At 50.0% G+C, this 26,027-nt stretch overlaps 1 protein-coding gene across 1 annotated transcript in view; it reads right to left on the reverse strand.

Moving 5' to 3' along the window:
* Positions 1–15,203: 15,203 nt before the first annotated feature.
* Positions 15,204–26,027, reverse strand: part of LOC146178794 (luciferin 4-monooxygenase-like) — a 65,661-nt gene continuing 54,837 nt past the window's right edge. The window contains exons 7-11 of the mRNA XM_084578554.1: positions 25,483–25,654; positions 24,849–24,949; positions 19,610–19,754; positions 18,611–18,877; positions 15,204–17,152 (exon numbers count right to left, since the gene is read on the reverse strand). Coding sequence (XP_084434680.1) covers positions 17,016–17,152; positions 18,611–18,877; positions 19,610–19,754; positions 24,849–24,949; positions 25,483–25,654 — 822 coding nt within the window. The 3' untranslated portion in view covers positions 15,204–17,015. The remainder of the gene's footprint in view (positions 17,153–18,610; positions 18,878–19,609; positions 19,755–24,848; positions 24,950–25,482; positions 25,655–26,027) is intronic.

Below are 26,027 nucleotides of genomic sequence, written 5' to 3' on the forward strand. Positions count from 1 at the left end.
TCCAATAGCTCGGCAACCAGTTGCAGGCCAGCCAGCTCAGCAACGGTGATGCTAGCAGGGAAGGATAGTCTACAGGAAGACAGCCCCAGACAGGTTGCCACCGCCTACCCGGAGAAGGGGGCAACAGAGCCGTCAGAGTAATCAGAATGCGGCCTCCAAAATCTCCTGGAGCAGGGAGGCGACTGTCTGTAGCATATGGCTGCAACCTGAATCCGTCCCTTGATGCTTTCAGGCAGTGTGGAATGAACCTCCGAGGTAGATGTGGGAGGAAGATGGGGGAGTTTGAATGATGGTGTTCCTCCCTTGATGTCATACATGCAGAGCACAGAGATGCTTCATACGAGAAGGGGGCGCCACGAAGTTGGGACAGCCGGGAAGCGCCATTTGGAGTGACGAATTATGTCGAGTTGCCATAGCCCACTTTGGAGGACCTGAAAGGCGAGGTGCCAGCCTCTGCATGGGTGGCCGCGGTGGGGGATGTGCGAGAAAGGCCCAGGCACGAATGGAGGACTGTTCGATGAGCTGCCTCAATAAATCAATCGGGCAGGCCGGGTGACGAGGGCGAGGGCGTAGAGTAGGAGAGAATTGGCAGCGACCTGGTAGAGTCGGAGCACTCAAGAAGGCGAGCAGCCATTCTCCTGCTCGGAGGTGATCAACAGCCTCGACAGCTGTCTTTAGCCTGAGAAGAAAAGCCTCCGCAGGAATCCAGGTCAGCCTCCAGTCAATTAGGAGGCCCATGTACTTGATCTGCTCCCTGCAGGGTAGAGGCATTCCAGCCAGCTTGCGCATGCTCACTCTGGCCCGAGCTTCCCGAGGGTGGTAGCTGAAGGGCTGTGTGTTGGTGATAGGGATGTCTGATCAGCATCATCAGCCGGATTATACCAAAAGCAAGGCGAAAATGCCCTCCCATATTTCTCCAATTAGTCCTGTCCTGTGCTAGCTGCATCCATTTGACCCCTGCGAACTTAACCTCACCCATCCACCTTTCTGTCTGTCGCCTCTGCTAAGTTTTCCTTCCCTTGAAATCCAATTTACGACCCTAAGCGACCATCGGTTGTCCCTCTTCTCACTACATGCCCTGCTCACTAGAATGTCATTAACTCGAGTTATTTCTCTGATACACTTTGCACGCTTCTTAACGTAGTACGGAGCCCTCCGGTTGTGACGGCTAAGGGGAGCCTCAAGTGCCCCCAACACTGACTTGAAAGGTCCGTCCCCCGAAGAAAGGCGATGATGAAGGGTCGCAGAGCGCACCCCACACCGGGTAGGTTCAGGGCCTCGTGGATGGCGACGCGACGGAGGGTATATCTGGGACATTTACTTCAACTCAAGCTCTCCATACTAAGGCGAAAGCCTTTAATAGCTCATGCTCGCGGTCGTGTCCGTCTATGCGCTGGAATCGTGCTAGCTCAGTGGCGCAACCTCCTCCCCCTTAATATTATAGTTCACTATACCCCATGCTATACCTCTTAGCAATCGACGCGCCGGGGAGGGAGGCGCTGCTAGCTGCGCATAGCAACCGTGACGTCACAGAGTAGTGGCTAGAACGAGCGTGCACGCATTTGCGTGATAACTGCACCGCCGCTCCTACGTCCACGTTGCAGTCGAGTGAGTGAGACGGTTGGCTCAGAATGGCGTAGTGATTCCGCCCCAAGCCATTTGGGGAAGCGGCAGCGGACGCCGCATTCCCCCAACACCAAACGCCAGAAGAACATGTATAGAGAGTCCCTCGTTTACTACAGGCACCTTTGGGTAATTCAAAGGGATATCGGCGAACACTGTGCCCATTCCACTGGCGCGCCATGTACAACATGGTATAGGCAGTGGGTTAACCACAATGCTTTCGCCAAGCACACTTTAGAATTTCCAAAGTTTCTTCGGTAATTTTATCCGAAGTCCAATGGTCTCGCAGAACGGTCAGTGCACGCAAACAGAGAAACACAGTCTAACCAAAGCACTGAAAGATGGCAGTGACCTGTCTCTTGTTCTCATGGAACTGAGGGACACGCCAACGGACAACTTATAATGTCTCCAGCAGAACTTATAATGGGCTGCAAGATAAGAACGCTCAAGCCAGTGGCACCCCAGCAAAAAAAAAAAAAACAAAAACAAAAAAAAAAATCAAGAAAGCACATTATGATTGCAGTGCAACACAAACATTGCCTCAAACTCACCAAAGACAGCAATCCCATCATGGGGTTGCTGTCTCTTCCATCTCTTCCCTGACTCAAGGTCAACAAGTCTATTTTCGTCGAAACAACAAATGGGAGCCTGGAATTGTGGTTCAGTTAGTTGGCCCACAACCGTGATCGTATGTGATTAGGTCCAGGGATAGAGGGCGTTTGAGGAGAAACCGGTTCCATATTAGGCCGAGCTTTTGGCAGTCAAGTTGCACAACACCTGGGACTATCACTCCGTTTCCTCCAATAATCAGCATCACCAGCAGTGCCATACATTCTAGTTCACTGTAGCCATACCGTATCCCGTCAAGTTGTCACAACATGCTCGGGAAGGCGAATTGTTTCTCCAGCAAGATATCGCTGAAGAGAGAGAGAGAGAGAACAACTTTTATTTAAAATGCCTGCAGAATCGGTTAGGCTCCCTCCACGCAGGGAGGACAAGCTTTTACCGCGACGCGGCCACTACGTCAGTCTCGTGCGTTGTGCTCCTTGAGGTCTTGTTACGTCCCTCGCTACTTCCGCGGGTTCGAGAGGGCCGCCGCCCCCTTCTTGGGGGTGCTGCCCCCCCTCTCCTCGGTTTCGCTCGGTCGCTGCCTCTCTAGAGCTGCCGAGACCTGCTGGACGGCCTTGAGTTGTGTCTCTTGATCACAGCTCCTCGTTGCAGCCTCTAGCTGCGGCGGGATCGTCGTCTTCTCGCTGGCTTCGCGCGGATTTACTCTACAGTCCCAAAGGATGTGAGCCGCGGTGGCTCTCTCCTTCGCGCATAGTCTACACATGTCGCTCGCGTGCACACTCGGACACATGTGCTTAGCTAGCACCGGGGTAAGCAGGGACCCTGTCTGTAACTGTCTGTATAACACTGCCTCCTTCCGGGTAAGCCCCGGGTGAGGTGGCGGCATAGTCTGTCTGTTCAGTCTGTACCATTTCACTATTTCGTTGAAGGTGGTCATCTTGTCCTTGGCACTGCGCCGCGACCAAGACTCCGAGTCGGCCGTGCTTGCAGCCGCGCGGTTGGTTAGTCCTCGCGCGGCCGAGTTGGCCGTCTCGTTGTGGTTCACGTTTCCGCGTTCCGACACGTCACTGCCCATGTGGGCCGGAAACCACTTGATCACCACAGGACTTTTGCGTTCGATGTCTTCGGCCTTGCGCAGTATGCGCGCGGCCTCACTACATACCCTACCCTTGGCGTAGTTCTTCACTGCCGTTCTAGAGTCACACAACACTGTAGTGCATCCGGGGTCGGAAACGGCCAAGGCGATGGCCACCTCCTCCGCCCGGTGCGCTTCTCGAGTCCGGACGCTCACCGCGGTCTTCGTTGCACCCGTCGATGCCCCGACAACCACCGCCGCGTATGCGTCGGTGTTCCCTCGATACTCCGCCGCGTCCACGTAGGCGGCGCCTTCTTCTCTGGCGTGGAGGTCTACGAGAGCCCTGGCCCTCGCCAACCTCCGCTCCCTGTTGTGCTCGGGGTTCACGTTCTTCGGGATCGGGAAGACCCTGAGCTTTCTGTTGATGCTATCTGGTATAGGTACGTCTTTCTGCTGCTTGCCTTCCCTCGGTTCGAGGCCAAGGTCCCGCAGTATCTGTCTTCCGGTTCTCGTTTCAGAGAGACGCTCGAGTTGCGCCGTTCTCTGTGCTTCGGCTATTTCGTCCAGCGTGTTGTGGACTCCCAGCGCCATGAATTTTTCGGTGCTCGTGCTCCCGAGGAGACCGAGTGCCGCCTTATATGCCTTGCGTATGGTGGCGTCTATCTTGTTACGTTCACTCGGCCTCCAGTTGTGGAAGGCGGCCACGTACGTTATGTGGCTAACTGCGAAGGATTGAACGAGCCTAGTCAGGCTCTCCTCCTTCATCCCCGCTTTTCTGTTGGACACCCTCTTGATGAGTCTCATTGCCGCAGCCGCTTTGCCCGCGAGCTTGTTGACCGTTTCACCGTTGGCTCGGTTTCGCTGGATGAGCAGCCCGAGTACTCGAATCTTCTCGACCTCCGGTATTACTTGTCCTCCTGCCGTCTTGACCGTGATCTTGGGACGCTCGTACTTGACTTCCATATTCTTTCTTTTCCTGCCCGATCCTTTCGGGGGAATCACCAGCAGTTCTGACTTGGCCGGAGAGCAAACGAGTCCAGACCCGTCCAGCTGCTCCTCGATGGCGTTGACCGCTTCTTGCAGCGTTGTCTCGATGTGTCCGTCGCTTCCTCCCGGTACCCATAGCGTAACGTCGTCGGCGTAGATGGTGTGCCGGACTCCCGCTACTCTTTCTAGCCGGGTGGCCACCCCGATCATCACGAGGTTGAAGAGTAGCGGGGAGATTACCGACCCCTGCGGAGTTCCGACGCTGCCCAGCTTCTTCTCTTCGAGCTGCAGGTCTCCCGCACAGATTTCGGTGGTCCGTTCCGTCAGGAAGTCTTTTATGTACTGGTATGTCCTCCTGCCCATGTTTAGCCTGGATACTTGGGCCAGGATAGCCGAGTGCCTCACTTTATCAAAGGCGCTCTGCAAGTCCAGCCCGAGTACGGCTCTGTTGTCCTTGGTGCCCGTCGTATCGTCGATGATCTCGTTCTTCAGTAAGATCATGGCGTCTTGCGTCCCGAGTTTGTTCCGAAACCCGATGATGGAATTTGGGTAAAACTCCGATTCTTCCAGGTAACGCTGCCACCTGTTCATGAGAACGTGCTCGAGGACCTTTCCCACGCACGAAGTGAGCGAGATCGGCCTGAGGTTCTCTATGTTGGGTGGCCTGCCAGGCTTGGGGATGAGGATCGTCTTGGCTGCTTTCCATTGCTTGGGTAGCCTTCCTTCTTGCCAGCACTTGTTGTAGAAGTTCGTGAGCGTTTCGATGGCCGCTTCGTTGAGGTTCTTGAGCGCTCTGTTGGTCACTCGATCGGGACCCGCGGCAGACCTTCCATTGAGATTCTGCAGGGCAACTCTGACTTCCCAGGTCTGGATGTCGCGATCTAGCGTCTCGTTCTCTTTGCCTTGGTAATCCGGGTGTCTTTCCGTGGGGGTGGTCGGCAGGTACTTGGCGTCCAAGCGCCGCTTGACCTCGTCTTCCCCGTGTTCGCAGATTGCCTTGTGTAGGATCCTGGCCAGGTTGTTGTGTTGGTGGCCCTTGGTCTTGGTTTCGTCGAGGAGGTTCCGCAGCATGTTCCACGTCTTGCCCTTGTGCATCTGTCCGTCGGCTTCGTTGCAGGCCTCGTTCCACTGTTGGGTGCATAGCACCCTGCAGTGGACCTCGATCTGCCTGTTGAGCTCGGCGATCTTCTTCCTTAGACTTCGGTTGGTTCGTCGCTTCTGCCACCTCGCCTTTATGGACTGCTTGGCTTCTATCAGGTGGGCCAGCCGACTGTCCATCTTGTCTATCCGTTCGTCCGTCTCTAGCTCTTTGGTGGCTCCTTCCGTCGTCTCAACGACGTTGGCCGCCCATTGCTCGATGTCCGTAATGTCCTCTTGCACCGCGGATAGCGCCTTTCGAAAGGCGTCCCAGTCCGTAATGCGATGCTTCCTTATGCCGGTGTTGCCTTGGCCTTCGAGCGGTACGACGACCTCCACGATGTAGTGATCGCTGCCCAGCTCTTGGCCCGTGTTTCTCCATTTCGCTTCTCTTGATCCTCCGTCAGTTTTGACGAAGGTAAGGTCCGGAGTTGTGTCTCTCGTAACAGAAGTGCCAATCCTGGTGGGAAAGGCCGGATCCGTGATTAGGTTCAGTCCGACGTCGGTGGCGTCTTGCATCAGCTCTCTCCCCTTGACTGTCGTTCTGTGGTAGCCCCAGTCTTGGCTCGGAGCGTTAAAGTCTCCGCACACTACGAGCGTATTGCTCCCCGCGACTGAAGTTGCCTTGTGGAGCAGTGCCTTGAAGTTCTGTTGTCCGTGGGACGGATTGCTGTAGACGTTCACCAGGAAAGTGCTCTCCTTCCTCTTCTTGCCCGTGATTACTTCCACCGTGCAGTGTTCGATGGCGCTTCTTCCGATCATTTCGTGTTCCACGAAGGTGATCCCTTTCCTAACGAAGGTGCAGACCCCTCTGCCCTTGCCCTTGGACGTGTCCCTTTTGCTCGGCGGGCTGTCGTGCGACCGGTAGCCCGGCAGTCTCGGCGTCTCTTCGCTGTGTGTTTCTTGAATCATTATGACGTCTGGTTTCCTCGTTAGTTGCTGCAAGTGTTGCTGCAGCACCGCTCTCTTGCCGGTAAAGCCGTTGCAGTTCCAGTGCCAGACCAAGAGGTCTCTCACTGGTGGTGTGGATGTTGCTGCACGTGCTGTCCCGTCCATGATTGCTGCAGTTTGGCGGTGATCTGTGCTTCCATACCTTGTATTTGTGCCTGTATCTGCGTCTGCAGCTGTGCTTGCGTTTGCGCCATCATGTTCTGGATCGTGTTCTGTATGTTCGTTGTCATCTGCTGAACCGTTTGCGTGAGCGCAGTAAGGCTTTCGTTGGTTACCTTGCTGATCGCCTCGAGACGGTCGAGTCTGTCGTCCTGTTTTTCGATTCTCTCCATTGTCTTTCGTTCCCTGGCGCCCTCTATGGCTCTCCTCTTGGGAGCCGGTCCCGCCGCTTTCGTGGCTCTCGGGTCCACCTCGACCTCTGGTTCGTCCTCGGTTATCTCTTCTTGTTTCCTCTCTTGTGCGGGCTTCGGCAGCAGCTGCTGCTTTTGCTGCATCGCAATTAATGTCGTTAGCTTCGCGTTGATTTCCTTGATGGTTGCGTCCTGTTCGGCGATTCTCTGCTTTAGCTTCTCGTTCTCGTCTCTTAGGGCTTTTATTACCACCCCGTTCTCTTCTTGGAAGTTCTTCGTGGCGTTTTGGGCCGGTGGTTGTCTCTTCTCTGCCATGTTTGCCTTGACTGTTTCGGCCCAGGCGACTCTTTCCCCCGATTGCGACGGTCTGTGGCGGCTGGCGCTCCTGCCTCCCTTGCTGTTGTCCCTCTTGCGGCTGCTGTCGCGCTGCCTCGAATCTCCGCGGGGTCTCTCGGCAGACGGCTCTCGCAGCGGCGGAAAGCTTTTCGGATCCAGTTGTTGCTGCTTGGCTTCCATCTTGCGTTCCCATTGCCGTTTTTTGAGCACATACGGCATCTTGTACTTGTTCTTGCATTCCCTCTCGCCCGTTGGATGCTGTCCCCCACAGAGCCTGCACTTGGGCTTGCATTCGCGTTTGTGATCCTCGCTGGGGTTCGCGATTCCGCAGCCGAAGCATACTCTGGTGTTGGGATTCGGGCATACGTCTCTTCTATGGCCGATCTTGCCGCATTGCCTGCACACGTCAAAGTGCTTGCGGTAAAGCCCGCACCTGACTAATATCGAGCCATACTTGACGTAGTTCGGTACTTTCTCTCCTGCAAAGAGTACTATCACCGTGGTTGTATTGCCGATTCTGTGCGCCTCCACCGCTAGGGGGTTGCACGGGTTCACGATGTTTTCGGCTATCTCTGAAGACTATGTGCTTATGCAAGAACTGCACTGCACATTCCTAGCAAAAACAAAGGGCGCGCTGCATATGTGTTTGATCACCAGCGCCACTTACATATGCAACCTAACACCCCCCGCCGGGGTGGAGCAGTGGTTACGGCGCTCGACCACTGTGCCCAAGGAGGCGGGATCGAATCCCGGCCTCGGCGGCTGCGTTTCGTTGGGGGCGAAACGGAGTGGCGTCCGTGTGCTGTGCGATGTCAGTGCACGTTAAAGAACCCCAGGTGGTCGAAATTTCCGGAGTCCTCCATTACGGCGTCTCTCATAGCCTGAGTCGCTTTGGGACGTTAAACCCCACAAACCAACCATCATTCTCGACCAGCCCGTGTGTGTGGTCGAACGTGGCAACGGCACCAAGAACGTGTGCACATGCACCCAGCTTAAATAAAGTTTATTTTTATAACCCCAAGACATAACAGAGTGGACGGACTTCGAACCGCATGCACAAGATGAGGACGTGGTCAGGATGGGGCACTTGGTTTGCCGCTCGGCTGTTCCGTACTCCTTTTCTCTTGCCCTGAAGTCTACTTAGCTCCCCCTGCCCCTTTTCTTCGCAGCTTGGATGTACTTTCAGCTCTCGTCTGCTCTCTTCTTCAGGGCTTGTAATTTTCTCAGTCGGTTCGAGAGGGTGAGCGAGCCAGTGCCAGGAACATGGAGATGGATTTCACTTTTCGACGCCTGCTGTGGCGCTGGCGTTGGCTTCCGCGGCGCGTGGAAAGTGTTTTGGAGACTAGATGCTTTTAAGGCCCTAAGGATGTTTTCACCGAGGGTAACAAACCTGAAATACTGAGCGGTATTGAATAGCCGACTCTCCCACAAAATGTTCGATAATTGCGATACCAGATAGATGTCGGCAATGAAAAACAGCACATTTTCCCTTAACACGTATACCGGAGTCAGGTGAAAAGAAAAAGAAAGATTACTGGTCGGGAGTGCAGTCTAGCCTCGAAATCATTATGCGGCCAACCAGAATTGGTTTGTTTTCCTTAGAGCGATAGCTCAGCTTTGCGTTAGTCATTTAGCCAAGGCGAGCAGATCTGCCATTCCTGATGTTGTGGCTGTAGGAAGAAGGAAAAGAAAATACACGGGCCTGCTACTGGTTCTGTAGCTGAGCCACCTCCGCTGCCTCGTGCAGACAGAAGAGAAAATAGACTGATTGATTTATAGGAAGGGGAAGGCGCGGTAACTGTCTCACTTTTTTTTCTGTGAACACCTCAACCGCGCCGTAAGGGAAGGGAGGAAGGTGAGAGTGAAAGTGGAAAGAGAAAGAGGAGCTGTAGTGGAGGGCTACGGAGTAATTTCGACCACCTGGAGATCTTTAACGTGCGCTGACATCGCACATCACACGGACGCCTCTTCGTTTCGACTCCATCGAAACGCAGCCGCCGAGGTCGGGTTCGAATCCTGGTACTCCGGCACAGTAGTCGGGCGTCTTACCACTGCACCACCCCGGCGGGGCAGACAGAAGAGAAAATAGACAAGAAAGCAAAGAAAGAGGGAGAGAAAGACGCGCGTCGCAACAACAGCCGTAGTCCACCGAAGCAGTGGCGGGTGCAATGACGGCCTACAACAGAAAAAAAAATTCGGTGGCAGGCTAGCCCCCGCCGCAAGAGGCGGTGACCAACCTGCCCCAGCCCCATTAGGGCATTCCTGATGCAGCCGCCTTTATTCTAGTTTACTCTAGCAGCTGTCTAGAATTGCAGTCTGCCGAAGGGCAAAGGAACGCCTACTAGGAGTTCGCGCCAAGTAGGGAGAGAAAGCAGGGAGGGCATAAGGCGCATACCGCGCTGCTAGCCGCGCATGCTCTGTGCGGATAACGTAGGAGGAGCGCTGGCGACGTAAGAGAGAAGAGGTGTGGCCTCGGGCGAAGGCGGCCGGTGCCAGTGCGGCTGTATGTGCGAGGATGCAATGGGAAACCAGTCCAGTGATCCGACTTTTTCACTTGGATGCTCTCCGCATGCGCGCTTTCTCCAGCACCACTGGCTGAAAACCAACTGCGCATAAAGGTTTCTCCACCGCAAGGGCTCGGTGATTAAGCCGCTCCCGAATAATATGCAGCACACCACGGCGAGCAAGGCAGTTAGGCTCGAGCTAAGATGTTTGGCTATTACGGTTCTTAACTGGACGCCGCATGGGTGCATGGAAGCTTGGTATATAATAAGACTGAAAATTAGCGATAATAAACTTCGCATGAGGGCGAGTCCACATTCCTGATTTTTGCCTAATGATCTCACCGCACCTCCTGCTATGTAGATCAGATATGGGGGCCTGCATGCACACTCCCGGAATCACGGAAGCAAGTTTGCCAGCCTTTTAGCCCGACATTCTGTTAACCGGGATCATATGGCTGACCCGGGATGCACGAAAGCGCGCGTGCACTCACAGACTGACTGATGCGATCTTAATGGAGCAACGCGTCAGCTCCTACTGAAAACATTGTATGAGGCAATAACCTCACATTTTCTCACGCAATCTCACTCAATTCACATAAGAAATCACATATAAGTCGCATATAATTGCATAAGATCTCGGGTTTTTGTACATTATAATAAATTATGTGCGATATTTTATGATAATGATGTGCACCGTATGAGAGTCTATGCGATTAGATGAGATTTTATGAGGTTATTGCTCCGTATAACTTTTGTTTTTTCTGCAAAATATATATACCCCATACTATATACTCCACCCCGCCCCGCCGGGGTGGTGCAGTGGTAAGACGCCCGACTACTGTGCCGGAGTACCCGGGCTCTAACCCGACCTCGGCTGCTGCGTTTCGATGGAGGCGAAATGAAGAGGCGTCCGTGTGCTGTGGGATGTCGGCGCACGTTAAAGATCCCCAGGTGGTCGAAATTACTCCGCAGGAGCTCCACTACGGCTCCTCTTTCTCTCTTTCCACTTTCACTCCCACCTTCCTCCCTTCCCTTAAGGCGCGGTTGAGGTGTCCATAGAAAACAAGTGAGACAGTTACCGCGCCTTTCCCTTCCTATAAACCAATCTATCCGCACGAGGCTCTATTTTCTCTTCTATCCGCACGAGGCAGCGCAGGTGGCCCCGCCGGGGTGGTGCAGTGGTAAGACGCCCGACTACTGTGCCGGAGTTCCCGGGTTCGAACCCGACCTCGGCGGCGGTGTTTCGATGGAGGCGAAACGAAGAGGCGTCGTGTGCTGTGCGATGTTAGCGCGCGTTAAATATCCCCAGGTGGTCGAAATTGCTCCGTAGCCCTCCACTACGGCTCCTCTTTCCACTTTCACTCTCACCTCCCTCCCTTCCCTTACGGCGCGGTTGAGATGTTCACAGAAAAAAAGTGAGACAGTTACCGCGCCTTTCCCTTCCTAAAAGAAATCGGAAAACCATACTCCACCCCTTCCTAGGCTGACAAAACACTCTGGAGGGGACTGACACACTGTCCTCCCTGTCACCCTAGGGATCCCGATTCCACCTCACTTCTCTTGTGCCCTCTGCACCGAGCTATTCGCATCCACCATATGCATGCTGTCTTATGACCGGCGGTCCCTCCCCGCGGAGCTTGCAGCACTTAAGTACTAGACCTAGCTCCGCTCCGTGAACCTGGCAACACAAACCACCGCACTCAGCCTGGTTATCAGCGTTGTGGACGTACGGAAGATAAACATATGAGTGCAGTGGAGTCGTGCGGGGACCTGGGGGCCTGCGTGTCCCAAATATATTTTCTTAAATGAAGCGTTTCTGCTGTCCGTGCGCGCAGAAACGCTATCACGGCCCCACAGCCACAGGCTTGTCACACCAGTAGAGGCAAGCGCTGCCAGTGCGAATACGTGAAGTGGTAGGCCATTGGCCCAGCAGAAGCAGGAACAGCAATCTTTGCAGGCTTCGAACGACTCTGTGAGCGGCAGTGAAAGAGGTGTCTGTTTAAAGCTCGTGTTGTCTCACACTAGTCGAAGACAATAAATTGGCGATTGCATAATTCCATGTAACAATCGGGACCAAAGGACGGAGCTGTGCATGCTAATGTTGAACTGAACTGGGCGGAGCAATGTTCTCGTGTCGAACTAAAATGAGAGGAATAGATGTCATATTTCTCAACTATAAATGGCCTCTTGTGCCTAAAAATTTAGGTGTCGGCGCTCCTAAGTAGCGGGAGCACCATCGTTACTATGTGGGGTCAGTGCGCGAGCACACCACTCTGGGCGCCATGATTATCGAGACCGCTACGTGATGACACATTTTGTGCCAAATTGAAGAAAGTTCTAAAATACGAGGCCTGCGCGTCTGACAAGAAAACGGTATCGAAGCTGAACAATCAATCCTTTTAGAACATACTGAATGACGTTTCTGCGCCAGAAACAACTCCGATTGCTCAGAATAGTCCATTTCGCGTCATCGCTCAAATAAAACTATTCAAAAGGGCATGGTTAGTGGATGGTCAACTCAACTTAATGATTAACTTTTTAATTAACTGAGCTGGGTGATTAGTGGAAACGGGAAGTATCAGGCAACGGGCCATACTATGCCATATAATCTTTTTAAACGAAGAAAGACTAATTTTTCGAAGACTTGTAACCGGAGACAGGTATGTATGACGCGATAGCGTACAGGCGACCACAAGACATACACATTTAAAGTCACGCTTTAACTAAGCTGTTTAGGAGCAGCGTTCTTGAATCGGCATCCAAGAGCATCGGAGTATTGATGTTTATTTCACTTTCCCACTTTAAATGAACAACACGAGTCGCAAGAGCCTCCCAAATCTGTTAAGTCGCACAATGTTATAATCGCTACCCGACCGTGTCTGGTCAGCTGCCCGCTACCACTTGCCAGGGTCAGGCCCGCAATGTTTCGCTCACAAAGCCGATGGCGGATATTCTGAGTAACGAGACTTGTACACCATTGCGTTAAACCTGCTGTGACATCGTCTTGTTCAAGGGTTTGAACATTCGAATTAAGCCCCGAACCGCGTTACTTCAGTATATCCTTTTCCTTTTCTCCTCCTCCTCCTCCTAGTGCGTTTAGTTAGCTATGTAATAGATAGTTTGACAATAAATTACATCCTTCTCGGTGGATAATTTGTTCGTGAAAAAATGCAGGGGAACTTAAGCTTAAGGGTGTGGGGCTGCAGTGTGAAAAGCTGAGGTCTGCGGCTCTCCTTGCGGATACTTGTTCGAGTATATACTCATTCATTAGCATGCAGTCTTAAGCTACCCAGTTACGTGAAGTATGACCGGGTACATATATGAAGCTTATAAAACTCCGCTTTGACTAAATTGCTTAAACGTGCGTGCGTGACTAAGGTGGAGTACCCGTCTCACCATATAGGTTTTCTTTTCAGCGAAATTCATTTAATTTGTATTATTATACCTCCGAATGACGTCTGAGTCATGTTGAGGTCATAATATACATAACGTTTTATTCACTTTTGAATTCCGCCGTTCCGCGTAGGACGTCAAACGTTTCCGACAAATCTGTTTTTTTTTTCTACAGCAGAGAGATTGCGTACCCGCTGATTGGTCCAGACGCGGCAGGTCAGCTTCCATCACATGGCGCCATCTGGCGCCGTCAAGGCTTTCTCGGCATGCACAGTGTAACGCGCGGTGGCGGATCACGGTAACAGATCGCGGATCGCGCTATGCTAAAACTCTCTATTGCCGCCAGGTTTCCCTTAAACGGTCGCAGTAAAGGGTTCTTACACATTTTAAGCTGTTTTTGGGAAAATACGCGCACTGTAACGATGTTTTACATGTGTCCTGTCCTGGTCGACGAGGCATCTCAAGACCACCGTTTGCCGATTGCCAAAGTGTCACTTTTTTCATTATAAAATGATACCGCGACGTGTTGAACGCTCTCCACTACAAGACTGGCTTTTGTTGGTTTGTGGGGTTTAACGTCCCAAAGCGTCTCAGGCTATAAAAGACGTCGTTGTGTAGGACTCCGAAAATACTGACCACCTCTGGCTCCTCAAAGCGCACTGACACCGCACAGCACGCAGGTGCCTTCTTTTTCGCCTCCATCGAAAAGTTGCCGCCGTGGCCGAGATTCGATCCCGCGCCCTTGGGCACAGCAATCGAGCGCCTTAACAACTGCACCATCACGGCTGGTCGTTCAGCACAAGACTAATACCCTAGTCACACGGTCATTTTCAAAGGCGATTGAGTCGATAGCCTTCGAGATTTTTAATCGCGATCGAACTCGAAGGAGTTGTGCCGCTGCTACACGGCAAAACTCGAAGGCTATTGAAATAGTTCTGGTGTTTGGCGCCAAACTTTTATGGCGCTACTATCGTTGCTTTCGGTTTTGCTTAAAGAACTAAAATCTCTCTATAAATGCAAAATAAAATATAACTGTTACCTTTTTTTTAGTAACTGCAGGTGTTTAGTTGTTATTCAAGGACAGCTTTTTTTTTTTTTTTTTTTTAACGCGTTGGTGTTCATACGACTGTGCTTTTCATTGTGTTTGTTTTTCTCGGCGGCGCATGCTAGATAGTAGTAGAGAAGAGTACATAAATAATGCGCTTAAAAAAAGAGCGATACTATTTTAAAACTATTACGGGTATTAATATTTTACCGCGTAAATTAAAGTTATACAATAATAACGCCTGTTCACGTTTTTGTATCGTAAACGCGCTGTGCACGTGTGTGCGTGACGCTCCTCTGGTCAACGCTAGCAACCTTGCGCGACGTTCGAAGGCCTTCGAGATCTCGATAGAGTTCTGAGCTGTTCCGTTGACTCGATAGACTATCGACTCAATGGCCATTGAAAACGCCCGTGTGGCAGCTTTCGAAGGCCTTCGAGTCGATAGGCAGTCGGTTCGAGGGCCTTCGAAATGCCCGTGTGACAGCGGTATAAGGCAGTTATTAATAATGTTCGCGAAATATCATCCGATAAAATTTGAGGTCATATTGGTAGTGCATACCTCGTCCCGGCTGACGCCACAAAGAGGTGTGCATAAATTGTTTAAGAGCAGCTGTAGCATAAAATAACCAAAATAGCAGTATAGTAAATTCGTAAAATCTGTCACGTGTCACAAATGCTGTTTGTTCTCAATCCGACAGATGCATCAGGGCCTGATAATATCCGCTTTTAACGTCCACCGCTGAGAAGTAAGCGGCAGAATAAAGGCAGTCCACGGCGTCATCGATGTACAGCACGGGATAAACCACTTTCTTCATGGCGGCCGTCTTTTAATTGAGGATTGTCGCCTCAAGATCAGTACGTTACCTTTCTTTCTTGTCAAGACGAAATCAGTACCCGCCGGGGTGGCGCAGTGGTTAGGGCGCTCGACTACTGTGCCCAAGGACGCGGGTTCGAATCCCGGCCTCGGCGGCAGCTTTTCGATGGAGGCGAAAAGCAAGGCGCCTGTGTGCTGTGCGATGTCAGCGCACGTTAAAGAACCCCAGGTGGTCGAAATTTCCGGAGTCCTCCACTACGGCGTCTCTCATAGCCGGAGTTGCTTTGGGACGTTAAACCCCAAACCAAACGAAGACGAAATCAGTACTCCATGAATTTACTGACTTCCGTATCTGCGATAAAAACTGCGCACAAAGAAAATGATATCTATAAAAGAAAGGAGGCGAAACACCGGAGCGTAATGTAGCAGCTAGAGTTTATTACAAACACATAGGAAATTTATGCAGAAAAAAAAGAAGGAATGATGAGGAGGCGTGCGTGAAGCGCGCATAAAAGCAAGGTAGAGAAAACACGCCAAAGATTATTCTAAATATTTGGCTAATCACATGAACAAGCTGGTGGATAGCTTATACAAGCATCTCGTCGTTTGGTAACAAAAGTGTTTCGTTAAATTTACCGCATTATACATTAATCTTGAGAGCATGCATTTACGTGAAATCTACTCCTACTTGGAAGATATGTCGATACCGTATGAAAAGTAAGTTTAAAAATACAAAAGGGGAGTTGAAACTCGCGTGCACGTGACATATTAACTGATGCCATAACTCGACATTTTGTCTCCTTTAAAATCTAGCTGTCCCCCGCTACGTTGTTCTCTTTTGAGTGTATGAGACTATACATGCACGAGCTTCAGTAACACGTAGATTTATCATCCATCATAGTGTCATTGTAAGCTCGCTTCCACCACTTTACTGTGTATACATCATGTGACTTATTGGCGAGATAGCTGGTGAACATTAAACAAAATTGCGCACAGCGCTTTTCCTAACCATATTTTTATTTTGGTTCATCGTTATGCCCACCCCGGCGACAGAGGAATTACTTCTTGATGTGGGTTTTCACTTCGGTATGGCAACTTCGGGGCGAGCGGGCCGTATATTCTAGGCATGTAATTCGTTTTTTTTTTTTTTTTTATTAGCCGTTCGAAGCGCAGACACATACAGCCTTATCTCGTTTTCTGCTCTGAATGCTCGTAATGTTCTTGCGTTTGATTTGCCACTTATATTTAACGACGCTTACTGTTTGGAACTTGCTTTTGTCGGAAGAAAATGTATTCCAGATTGGTTGCCAGCGAACAGATCTCACGTGCCCAAATGATACTGAATTCTGTCCTTTTTTCTAGTTTTGCAAACCACACAACAACGAGGACTAGAATGTCATTTTCAACCTGACTGCGGCAGGTGCAGTCACCTGTGTAATCACCTGAGCGCTGTTTGTGACTGTACATCTGAATAAGCATTTGAACCATTGAACACTGATCAACGCGATGCCTGCGAGTCTGTTGCAATCAGGCTGCAGTAGCCACTTGACCGGACTTTCCACAGAGTCTACTCGGGCCAGTGTTTGGTCTGTTTGTAGCTTGTGTCCCCAGTCTGTATCGCTATACCAATAAGTTCGCTTCTATGAAGACTGCTCCGAACGGTGTTTATTTTGGCTGATGTTGAGTATGCTCTGTTAAGTTAATCGAGCACTCTCTTTTAAGATTACCGACTCCTTGTGTTCTGAAACGCGCTAGTCCTAGCTGCGTGGTGACGTGAGTTGTGTTTCGTGATTTTTGCCGCTCTTCATGAAACAACACTATGCGACAATGTCACGAACTCTCCTTATGAGTCCATGTATACATTAAAAGGGAAGGAGGATCACATGCAACGTCCGATATACAAGTTCGGTTAGGCATTCTAGATAGAAATAAAATCAAAATTGCACCGCCCACACTGCCGTATGCTCAAAGGGCTACGAAGCCGACAAATGAGCAGGTGATTTAGGCTCAGTATCCTCTTCTGCTTCATTTCTTGAGCTTCCGTATAAACAGGAATAGCTGGAATTAGCCCCAAATACACCCTTGATACAAAATGAAATGATATTATATCCCAACCATCTACACCTTTAAGGTTAACGAATGAACGTGATATAAGCGGCAGCCAGACTCTCGTGAAGAGCTGGGACTCGAAAAGCAGGCGGATAATAGAGGGATGTGCGCTTTTTTTGCATCACTCTCGCTGCTCCATCTTGGCGTCCATGTGGGCGTCCCTTAGTTGGCGGCGGTGCGGCTTCCCTGTCTCGGTCTGTGGGATCGCGTCCACCAGCTGGACGCCACCGTGCAGCTGCTTGTGGTGCGTCACCAGGCCTGCAAGAGAAAAATAAAGTGTTTAGTCGTCATAGTAGCGTTTTACACAGCTGTCACTTCGCATTGCATTGTACTTTGATAATTTGCCATATGCTGTTCATTGTCGTGACTGTATTTGCGTTTTACCTTTATATTTACCGCCTCTTGCCGTCGACTCGTGCCAAGATTATACCTCTTCATTAAAAATCGATTATTGTGAAAATTCGCAAAGAAGTAAATATTGATTATCATGAAGAACGTCCAAGACATGCCAGCCTTTCTAGTCAGAGCCGCGCAAGCGAGAACTTTAAATCCGCCTGTCCTGCGTACTTTTTGCAGCATCGCCCTACCCTTTTTACGTTATGTCTACAACAAACCTCAACCAAATAGTTTAAACCAAGCTGTTTTTCACTCCCCGCTAACATAACAACAAACAAAAAGCGAAAATTGTGGGGGACACCTAAGATCCCCCTTAAGGGTATGACGCGATAGCGTAGGCTAGCAGCCTGCATATAAAGCCCTGCTTTAACTTATGAGAAATTCGAGTGGGAAAGCAGGCGCACTCGAGAGCACTTCGAAAGTGCCCTCAGACAAGCGGGCGCCCTCCAGTGGGAGATCAGGACTAGAATCACTGGCTTCCAATGGTAGAGAAGGAGGGCTTTTCCTCCGTTCAGAGCACCCGAGTGCACTCCCGGCTGCGGCTACTCCCTCGTTTAAAGCGAGAGTAGAGGAAGTCACATGGCATAAAGCGTCATATCCGCGCCATCTTTTTTTTTTTTCTCTCAAGTCGGCGACGCACAAAATGGCGGCTGCAAAGCGTCGGCACTCGGTGAGCGGAAAGCATTGCCCAGGAGCTGTGTGCATGTTTGAGGGTTGCTGCTGGCGTCGAAAGGGCCAAAGTAGGCAGATCGCCGTGCTGTGAGAACAAAGATATACAGAACAAGCGGTTCTACACGGAGCGTTGGCCTCTCCTCGGGTTGCAACTGCCGCCACTGCGGGCAGGCGGAGAATGCTGGGGAGAGAAGTGCGGTCACATGGCCGTGACACTCTGCTCTCGAAGGTGGACTTTAGACACGCGGAGAGCGTTCCCGTGGGAGGACAGTTACACCCTCGCTCGGCGTGCTTCTGTACTGCTCTGTACTACTCGGCGCCTCTGCTCTCGTTCCCCCAACCGAATGCGCCATTTGCCGCATATAACGGGTCGTGATAGCCTGGTTCTGATATCACCTCTCCTTAATTGTGAAATGATCGACCCGATTTGGCACCTCGTGCCAAACGTATTGTCAGGCAACCCTACGTAAAGTTTGTGCTCGGCCATGTCAACTGCTAGCTGCCGCCTGCCAGCGTCATGCTCGTGATATTTCGCTCACAAGGCCAAAGCCGGCGGACGGCCGCAGACGCCGGCCGTCGAAGCCAGGTTTTCGGGAGCCTTTAACGCTATCACGTTAAGAAACACGGCAGACCGCCGCCCCCCCTCACCCTTTATGTACGCGGTAAGGGCTAACTGCTTCGCTCGTCTCTCGTCTTCTGTGGCCGGCTGCGACTTGAGTACCACGAAGGCGATGGGCGCTTCGCCGTACTCGGTGTGTGGCACACCCGTAACGGCCGCCTGCGCCACGTCAGGGTGCTCCTGGAGCAGCTCCTCCAGCTCGGCGGGTGCAACCTGCTGGTCCATGCACTTGATAAGGTCCTTGAGGCGATCCAGCACGTACAGCTCGCCGCGCGCCGTGTAGTAGCCCGTGTCACCTGCGGGGACGCGCAGCCCAGGTCTCTGTTACGCGGCGATGAGGCTGGTGCATAGATTCTCTTTATCATCACTTACCTGCGCCTAGTGCAGGGTGATTATCTTTCACTTTGACTTGCAATTTACTCGCTACTTGTTACTGTCTGGTACATATGACACTACGTATTGTGCCATAAGCTGAAATACACTCCAGAACACGTTAACAGGAAACCGTGTGGAGCACATTCATCTTTTATAAAGCCACGTTAGAAACAGCTTTTATTGTTTGGCACATGCGAGCTCATGGAGCTGAGAGAATCTTAATTGTCACATCGCATCGATTTCCTTTAGGCCCGTGAGGACGAACGGGTGCGAGTCTTAGCCAATTTATGTGAGATTTCGCAGGAGAGATCATAACTGAACACGTGCGCGCCATTTTCCGCCCCTTTTAGTCATCTCAATTACAAATGATAATATTCTCATCGAGTCACACACAGTTCGCTAATGACAACCGACAGTTGGAGCTGGTTGGTGATGCTCATGGTTGCTGGTAAAGAGAAGACTGCCTGCAGAGGGCTGGTCAGGCAGCGCTGACGGACCTGCACCTCGAGGCGCTAGGAGGAGAGTGCTTAACACGGCACGCTCGCTCACTTGGCAGGTCAATCGGTGAAAGTTATGGTATAGCACTGAGAGGCTCAAGTGTAGGCAGGCCATACCGCTTACCGGAAAATGACACAGGGAACAGTGCAACTCACCAGTTCTGACGAAACCCTCATCATCAAAAACAGCGGCAGTTGCCTCGGGGAGTTCTAGGTATCCCTTGAAGCAGGTCGGTCCCTTGACGCAGATCTCCCCGCATTCACCAGGGCCCAGCTTCTTGCCTGTGTCGACGTCAGCCACCTTCAAAGGCCAAGGCAAGCAAAGAGTGATAAAATAGATTACTAGCTCTTCAGACAGAAGCGTGTGCAGTGCACATTATAGTCACACCAAGAAGTGGGACTATAAACTAAGCTTGTGGTTATCGTGGTTTAAGCGAAGTAGAGAAAGAAGATCTTGGGGACACTTAAGTCCCGCGGTGGAGTAAAGTCTCCAACCTGAGTCTCCCGCTGCCTCATGTACAGTCACTTTGTGACTCCCTTAATCACTAGTTCCTTAATGCGCTCATCCTGTCTAGGGGGTACTTTGGACCACTAAGGTGCGATGAGGTGAAAGTCTTTAAAACTTCGCTAATTCCTCTTTACAGCGTCTGCTTCTGTATGCTGTGTGGTGCGAGGAAGCGCCAAATAAAAGGGGTAGCACGAACGCCTGGATCGGATGCCGGCGGGGTCAACTTTATATATGCGTGAATCACCTGGTCATCGGCCATGACCGGAAGTGACGTCATGGCGATGTCATGTCTGGTTATGGCCGATGGTGTCACCAGGTCCTGACGTCACAATACCGTGGAATCTCATGAAGTGTGGCACTTCTCGCAAACGCACGCACGCACGGACACTCATGAGCCTATAAAGTCTTTCGCCTTAAAATATTTGGGACACAATTAGGTCCCGCGGTAGAGTAAGGGCTCCAACCTGAGACTCCCGCAGCCGTTCCTTGCTCACGTACAGTCACTTTGTGACTCCCTTGTTCACTGGTTCCTTAATGTGCGCCTTCTTTATCTCGCGTGCAGTAAGACGATAGCTTCGAAGCCCCAGTTCTTAGAACAGTCGGTGCAGTGAGCGAAACATTAGGGGCGGCTATGGATAAGGTGGTAGTTTGTAGGTGACATGCCGTGCATTGGCTGGTTGTCGGGTTTTGTGACGTCATGAGACCAAGTGACATGGGCGAGTTGAGAAGCGCTGCCGACCCTGGCTTCGCCTTTTATATGGGAGGGTGAGTTTGGAAAACTTGCCAGGCCCCAGGGTCTGAAGCAGACAAGCTTTAAATAAACCAACAGGTGGCGTCGTACGGCTTGTATACCCTTGTCACACGAGTAAATTTAATGTCTGTCGTTCACGCGTTTGTCTGTCGTTCACGTGTTTCGTCTCCCCTAGCGCTGTTTTACTCGATTCTTAAGCATGTACCAACCATGACCGTATTTGCCCTCTTCTGAAATTTGATGCCCTTTGAATCGCATCTAATGTCATTAAATTTAGCATCTAATGTCATTATTCGCCTGCTACACGAGAAAATTTATTGCCATTAGATTCCAGTAACATTCGCCATCGAATAGTTTGGGGAATTCAGTCCCATTCGATCGCGAACTGAATGTGTACTCTCGACGCCAGATACGCAGCAGAAGCAAGCAACGTGGCAACATATTCTGCGCACAGTGATGAGTTTTCTTCAAGACTGGTATTTTAAGTGTAAAATAATTCGCATTGCAGGTTCTCGTGGAACGACGTTGCTCTGTCACAGCAACGGTCCAGTCACTCCAGTGACTCACAATCTTTTTCTGTGTTCCTTGGTAACCGCTTCTCCCCATGCGTTTATCTCGAATCGATTTAAAGTAACTAAGCGCCTAGCCATTTGGACGTCAACTGCGTGCTCTACATGGCTCCATGTGTCTCGGCCCTGTGTATCAGCACGTTGCTGTGTCAGCCATATTGATTGCGTAGTGTGTTTTACTCTGTTTCTTTACATTTATTGTATTTGTGGCTGATTTGACACTTGATCTGAATTTTGATGGCAGAAGTGCCTCAGCACAGCAAGAAATAACGTTTCTCATTTGAATAATTCTACAAAAATGCTTTAATCAGCTTTAAAATTCTACACACTGATTTTAAATACCTTTTATGCGCACTGCCCAGTCGAAACAACTACAGTACCGTGTCAAAAATGCGACAAAATATCCTGTAGTTTTGTCGTAAACTTCAGATTCATCTGTAGTTTTGTAGGTTTTCTGTAGCACATTTCTGTTGTGTGTAGTTCTGTAACTTTTTGTTGTAACTACAGAAATTGCTGATGTTACTACAGAACGTTCTGTTGGCAAAACAGGTTCCCCGTCAAAAACCGCACAGAAATTCTGTCGTAACAACAGAAAGTTGTCTGTAGTTCTTTCCGACTGGGTGATGTTCCTTAAGGGGTATTCACACGGGGGAGAAACCCACCCCTCTGGACCGCGATGTTGTGAAAACGAGCCGCCTTTGGGCACCTGAACCGGTTTCCCGGGAGCCCCTCTGGGGGGGGGGGGGGGGGGAGTGGGGGGGAGGCTTTTTGTCGGCTGGCACAAAACCTCCCCCGGGGAGGAGGGGTGTCCGCAGCCTTTTCTTCGCTTTCCTGGCAACTTGGCGGGTTGCGCTCTGCGGGAAGTGCGTTGTCGTAGCTGGTTGTGGTGTGGTGGGGTACTCTTTTGCTGTGACAGACCTTACTATGATATACCAAGAAACATTCTTTTCCATTTTCACTAGCTGAAGGGTACCCACTATGTCGGTCGGTATGCCGGTCGCGATGCGATGCTGAGTGCAGCATAGTGAAGTGGACGGTCGTACGCCACCCTCTCTGTTTGTGGGACGAATAATTAGTATAGAGTGATCGTAGTAAATTAAAATAAAACGGCTGGCATTCAATGTCGGCTCAAGCAATCTGCCAACAACAATGAAAATTCTAACCTACAGTGTTTTCCTTCAACCATTTGCCCCGTACAGCCTTCGCGTCTGCATTACGATTACCAAACATAATAGTCGGAATATCTGTCGCACAAAAACTCATAGTGCAAATTTTTGTTAACATGCCATCGCATGTGCACACTGATGCATACATCATAACATTATCGACAGGTCAGCGACTTTATGCACTGATTATTTTAAGCATGTATAAAACTGCTCTTTTGGTAACATTAACTGTATGCTTAAAATGTTCCATTTAATTTGATACATCACACGCCTGCTTATCCAGTGCAAGACAACAACTTTTGGTCTTGTCACTCTGTCGCATCACTAATTACACGCAATCATTGTGTTGCAACTTTCCGAAGCAACTAAACATTCTTGCGAAACATGGCATGACCACAGAATAACATGCAAAATAATTAGCTCTAATGCCTCACCTTTCGATGTAACGTTTTTCTTGACGTTTTCGCGTCTTTTGTTTCGCACTCATCTTTTTGTTTTGGTGCAAGTTTCATTACCATTTTGTTTCCTGCCAAGTTCAGTGCCTATGGCTCGTAAAATCGTACTGACATATGCGGTATGTAATTATTTTGTTCTAATACGTTGCTTTTTGTGTACAAACTAGAAATCTCATACTACCTCCGCGATTACTCAAGCTCTGCCACCGTGTGAAGAATAGTTACAGGGAGTTTTTCAAGCTTCGGCTGGCAGCCTTTTAATCTTTTCGTGCGTTGTAGTATTTAGCAAAGTAAATAAAATACTTTGATTTCATTTCGTTTTTCAAGTAACTGCACTCCTCATCTAGGGACCTAGTAGTAATGGAAAAAAGAGTGACGGTACGCGTTCTAGTTTGTTCCTGTCGTGGCTCTGATGTCTACCTTGTCTCTATGCTCTTATTTTGACATTGAACTGATGTGATATTCATATGTGATAAATATCCTGGCTACTTGATCGTAAACCCGTCTCCAGCTTCCTCGTGCCTTCTCCACCCCTCCACCCCATCCACACTGCCAGAGTTCAAAATTTCAACAATGCACATTGAACCCGGCTACGGCGAAGGAGCGAGGCAGGCAGTACAGACACCGCTCTCCTCGGCGCGCGCCGAACCTCTGCTGTCTGGTCCCCTCTCGGACTTCGTCGCCCATGTGAATGCGGGGGCAAGGGAGGGGGTTCCGCCGGCCGGCGTTGCGCCCGCACCCCCTCCCCGAAAGGATCCCCGTGTGAATACAGCTTTAAGTGCAGTATTTTGTTTTTTTCACTGTTAACAATTCCCACTATTTGCGAATTACATTATATTTTTCTGTGTAGCACCGAAAGAAACCGTATGACATTAAATCTGCTCGTATGAAAAGGGTATTAGTTAAAGCGGTGATTTATAAAAAGAAAATCTGTATATATTTGTTTATTTAGTACATACTGCAGACCCTATTCAGGGTCCAAGCAAGACAGGCATATATTGTTGAGAAAACTCAAGAGATACAGAACACAATCGAGAGAAATATGCATAAAAATGAGAAAACACGTTTTGCGAAACTATAACAGGGCCATAACATGGTTCCAGTCGGATATTGTCCGCGGAAAAAATGAATATTTAAAACAGTCAGGTTTCGAAAAATATGGCGTCAATGAGTGAATGTGATGATGTCTGGTATGCCGTGTGGATAGAGGGGATATGCACTGCGGATGATATGCAATATATATACACAAAGATTAAAACAATTTCATAACAGCTATCATAGAGTCTTAAGACGTTAATTTAAACATCAAACTGAGAACAGTCGAGATATGCGTGGCGTTCTCGTCACACAGACGTGTAGAGGGTGCCTCGCTACCGAAAGCATTATTGCAATCAAATGCTTCAGCATCGGTTACCGAAACTACTGAATTACTTTCATGACGGAGAAATGAGTGTTGGCAACCTAAACCATTCGCAATTCATGTTGTTATAGAAATTGGAACTGTTATCCATTACCACTTTGTGTCCACTCGCTACATCACGTGTCTCAATTAGGGTGTGCAATATTTTAAAACTACAATGTGATTATGAGCCTTGCGGATAATACTGATGCTAATGTTACTTTAACGAGTTCGATACGTTTTCTTGTGTAAGTTCCAGTCATCTCGCATTTTGTTGTCTGCCTTGCGGTTGCTTGTACAGAAAGTCGGGGGCTCTTCAAGCTGATTTTTATGACAACATTTACTTCGACTTCCTGTATTCGAGAAAATGAGAAAAATTGCTCTCTTATTACACTCCCATATGTTTCCCCAAAAATACATGCAAAACAATTTTGCGGATGGTGCTTTGGGTGTTCACGACGGGACATGCTTCGTTCGGCCAGGGTGTCAGCGGGGCATAGTATGCAATATTTTGCCAACTAGTCAATGAGGGTTTAACCTCACGTACCTTTATGTTGACGTATGGCATCGGAATGCCCGAGCTTTTGAAGTCGTGGCACATTCTCCGCGTGTGAGTGACTGCACAGCACGACTCTGTCAACCCGTATCCTGAAACAACGTAGCAGGGCTGTTGCTCAAGCGAATGCGGCTGCGCAAGAGTAAAATGGGCTACTCTAAATCCCATTCCTTCATATAAAAAGAACGCTTGATGCAATGCGAGAGCAAGTATAGAACGCTACACATTTTTCCTGACTTGGCTGAAGGTTTTTGCGTTTACGTTCACCTACTTGGGAGAATCTCTCTTTTCAAGCGAAGTTCACTACAGCATGTATCAGCTAAGGTCCACCTGGGCATTCGCTTGACCTTCAACGAGCCAGAGGTCACAGCGTGTCTATATACCTTAACCATGGTACCACCTATGATGTGCCACCACTTGACCTTTAAAGGCAGATACAGTATCATTTGTTCCCTCTTGTAGTTCACATATTTAATAGATGCAAAGCCATGTCTGTCCATGTCTAAACCTGAACGATGCTTTCGCTTTTAAAAACCGGATTTAGCAGGGTTAAGCCTGAGCCAAGGTTTTGTGAAAGAACTGGCAGACAGCATTCGAGCTCCACGTTCAAAGCGCGAAAGCTTACCGTGGATGATCATGCACTTGGGAAACACCTTGGCCAGTTCCCTCAATACCATCGGTGGTATCGAACTGCCCGCAATGAAGATGCTGTGCACACAGTTCACGTCCAGGGATGGTGGCAGGCCCCGCTGAACGAGGTGCTGCCCGTGCGTCGGGTACAGGACTAGAGTGTTCACCTGGAAAACACGTTCCAAATATCGTCATTTTCGATGATATGCACACGTGAGGCGAGCCCCAAGAAGGCACCCCGATGCAGCAGTTTTCGCACAATAAACATATATAACAAGGGAGTAATTACTCATTGTCATCCTCCCAAGCGCAGCCAAACGGCTACAAACGGCTACACTATTCCCACTTCGAGTTATAGATCAATTCGACTCGCCCTACCATCTGATCTGCTAGCCGTCTTGGTTAGCTCAGTCGGTAGAGCGACTGCCCCGGAAAGGCGGTGGTGCCGGGTTCGATCCCCGGATCAGGGCGAATGTTTCTTCAACTACGAAGTTTCTGAGAAAGCTGTATAGCTTTCTTTTGTAGCCGTTTGGCTGCGCC

This window comes from Amblyomma maculatum, chromosome 9 (genome assembly GCF_055883805.1).
Source record: "Amblyomma maculatum isolate TAMU_Amacu chromosome 9, ASM5588380v1, whole genome shotgun sequence".
In the NCBI taxonomy this organism is placed as follows: Eukaryota; Metazoa; Arthropoda; class Arachnida; order Ixodida; family Ixodidae; genus Amblyomma; species Amblyomma maculatum.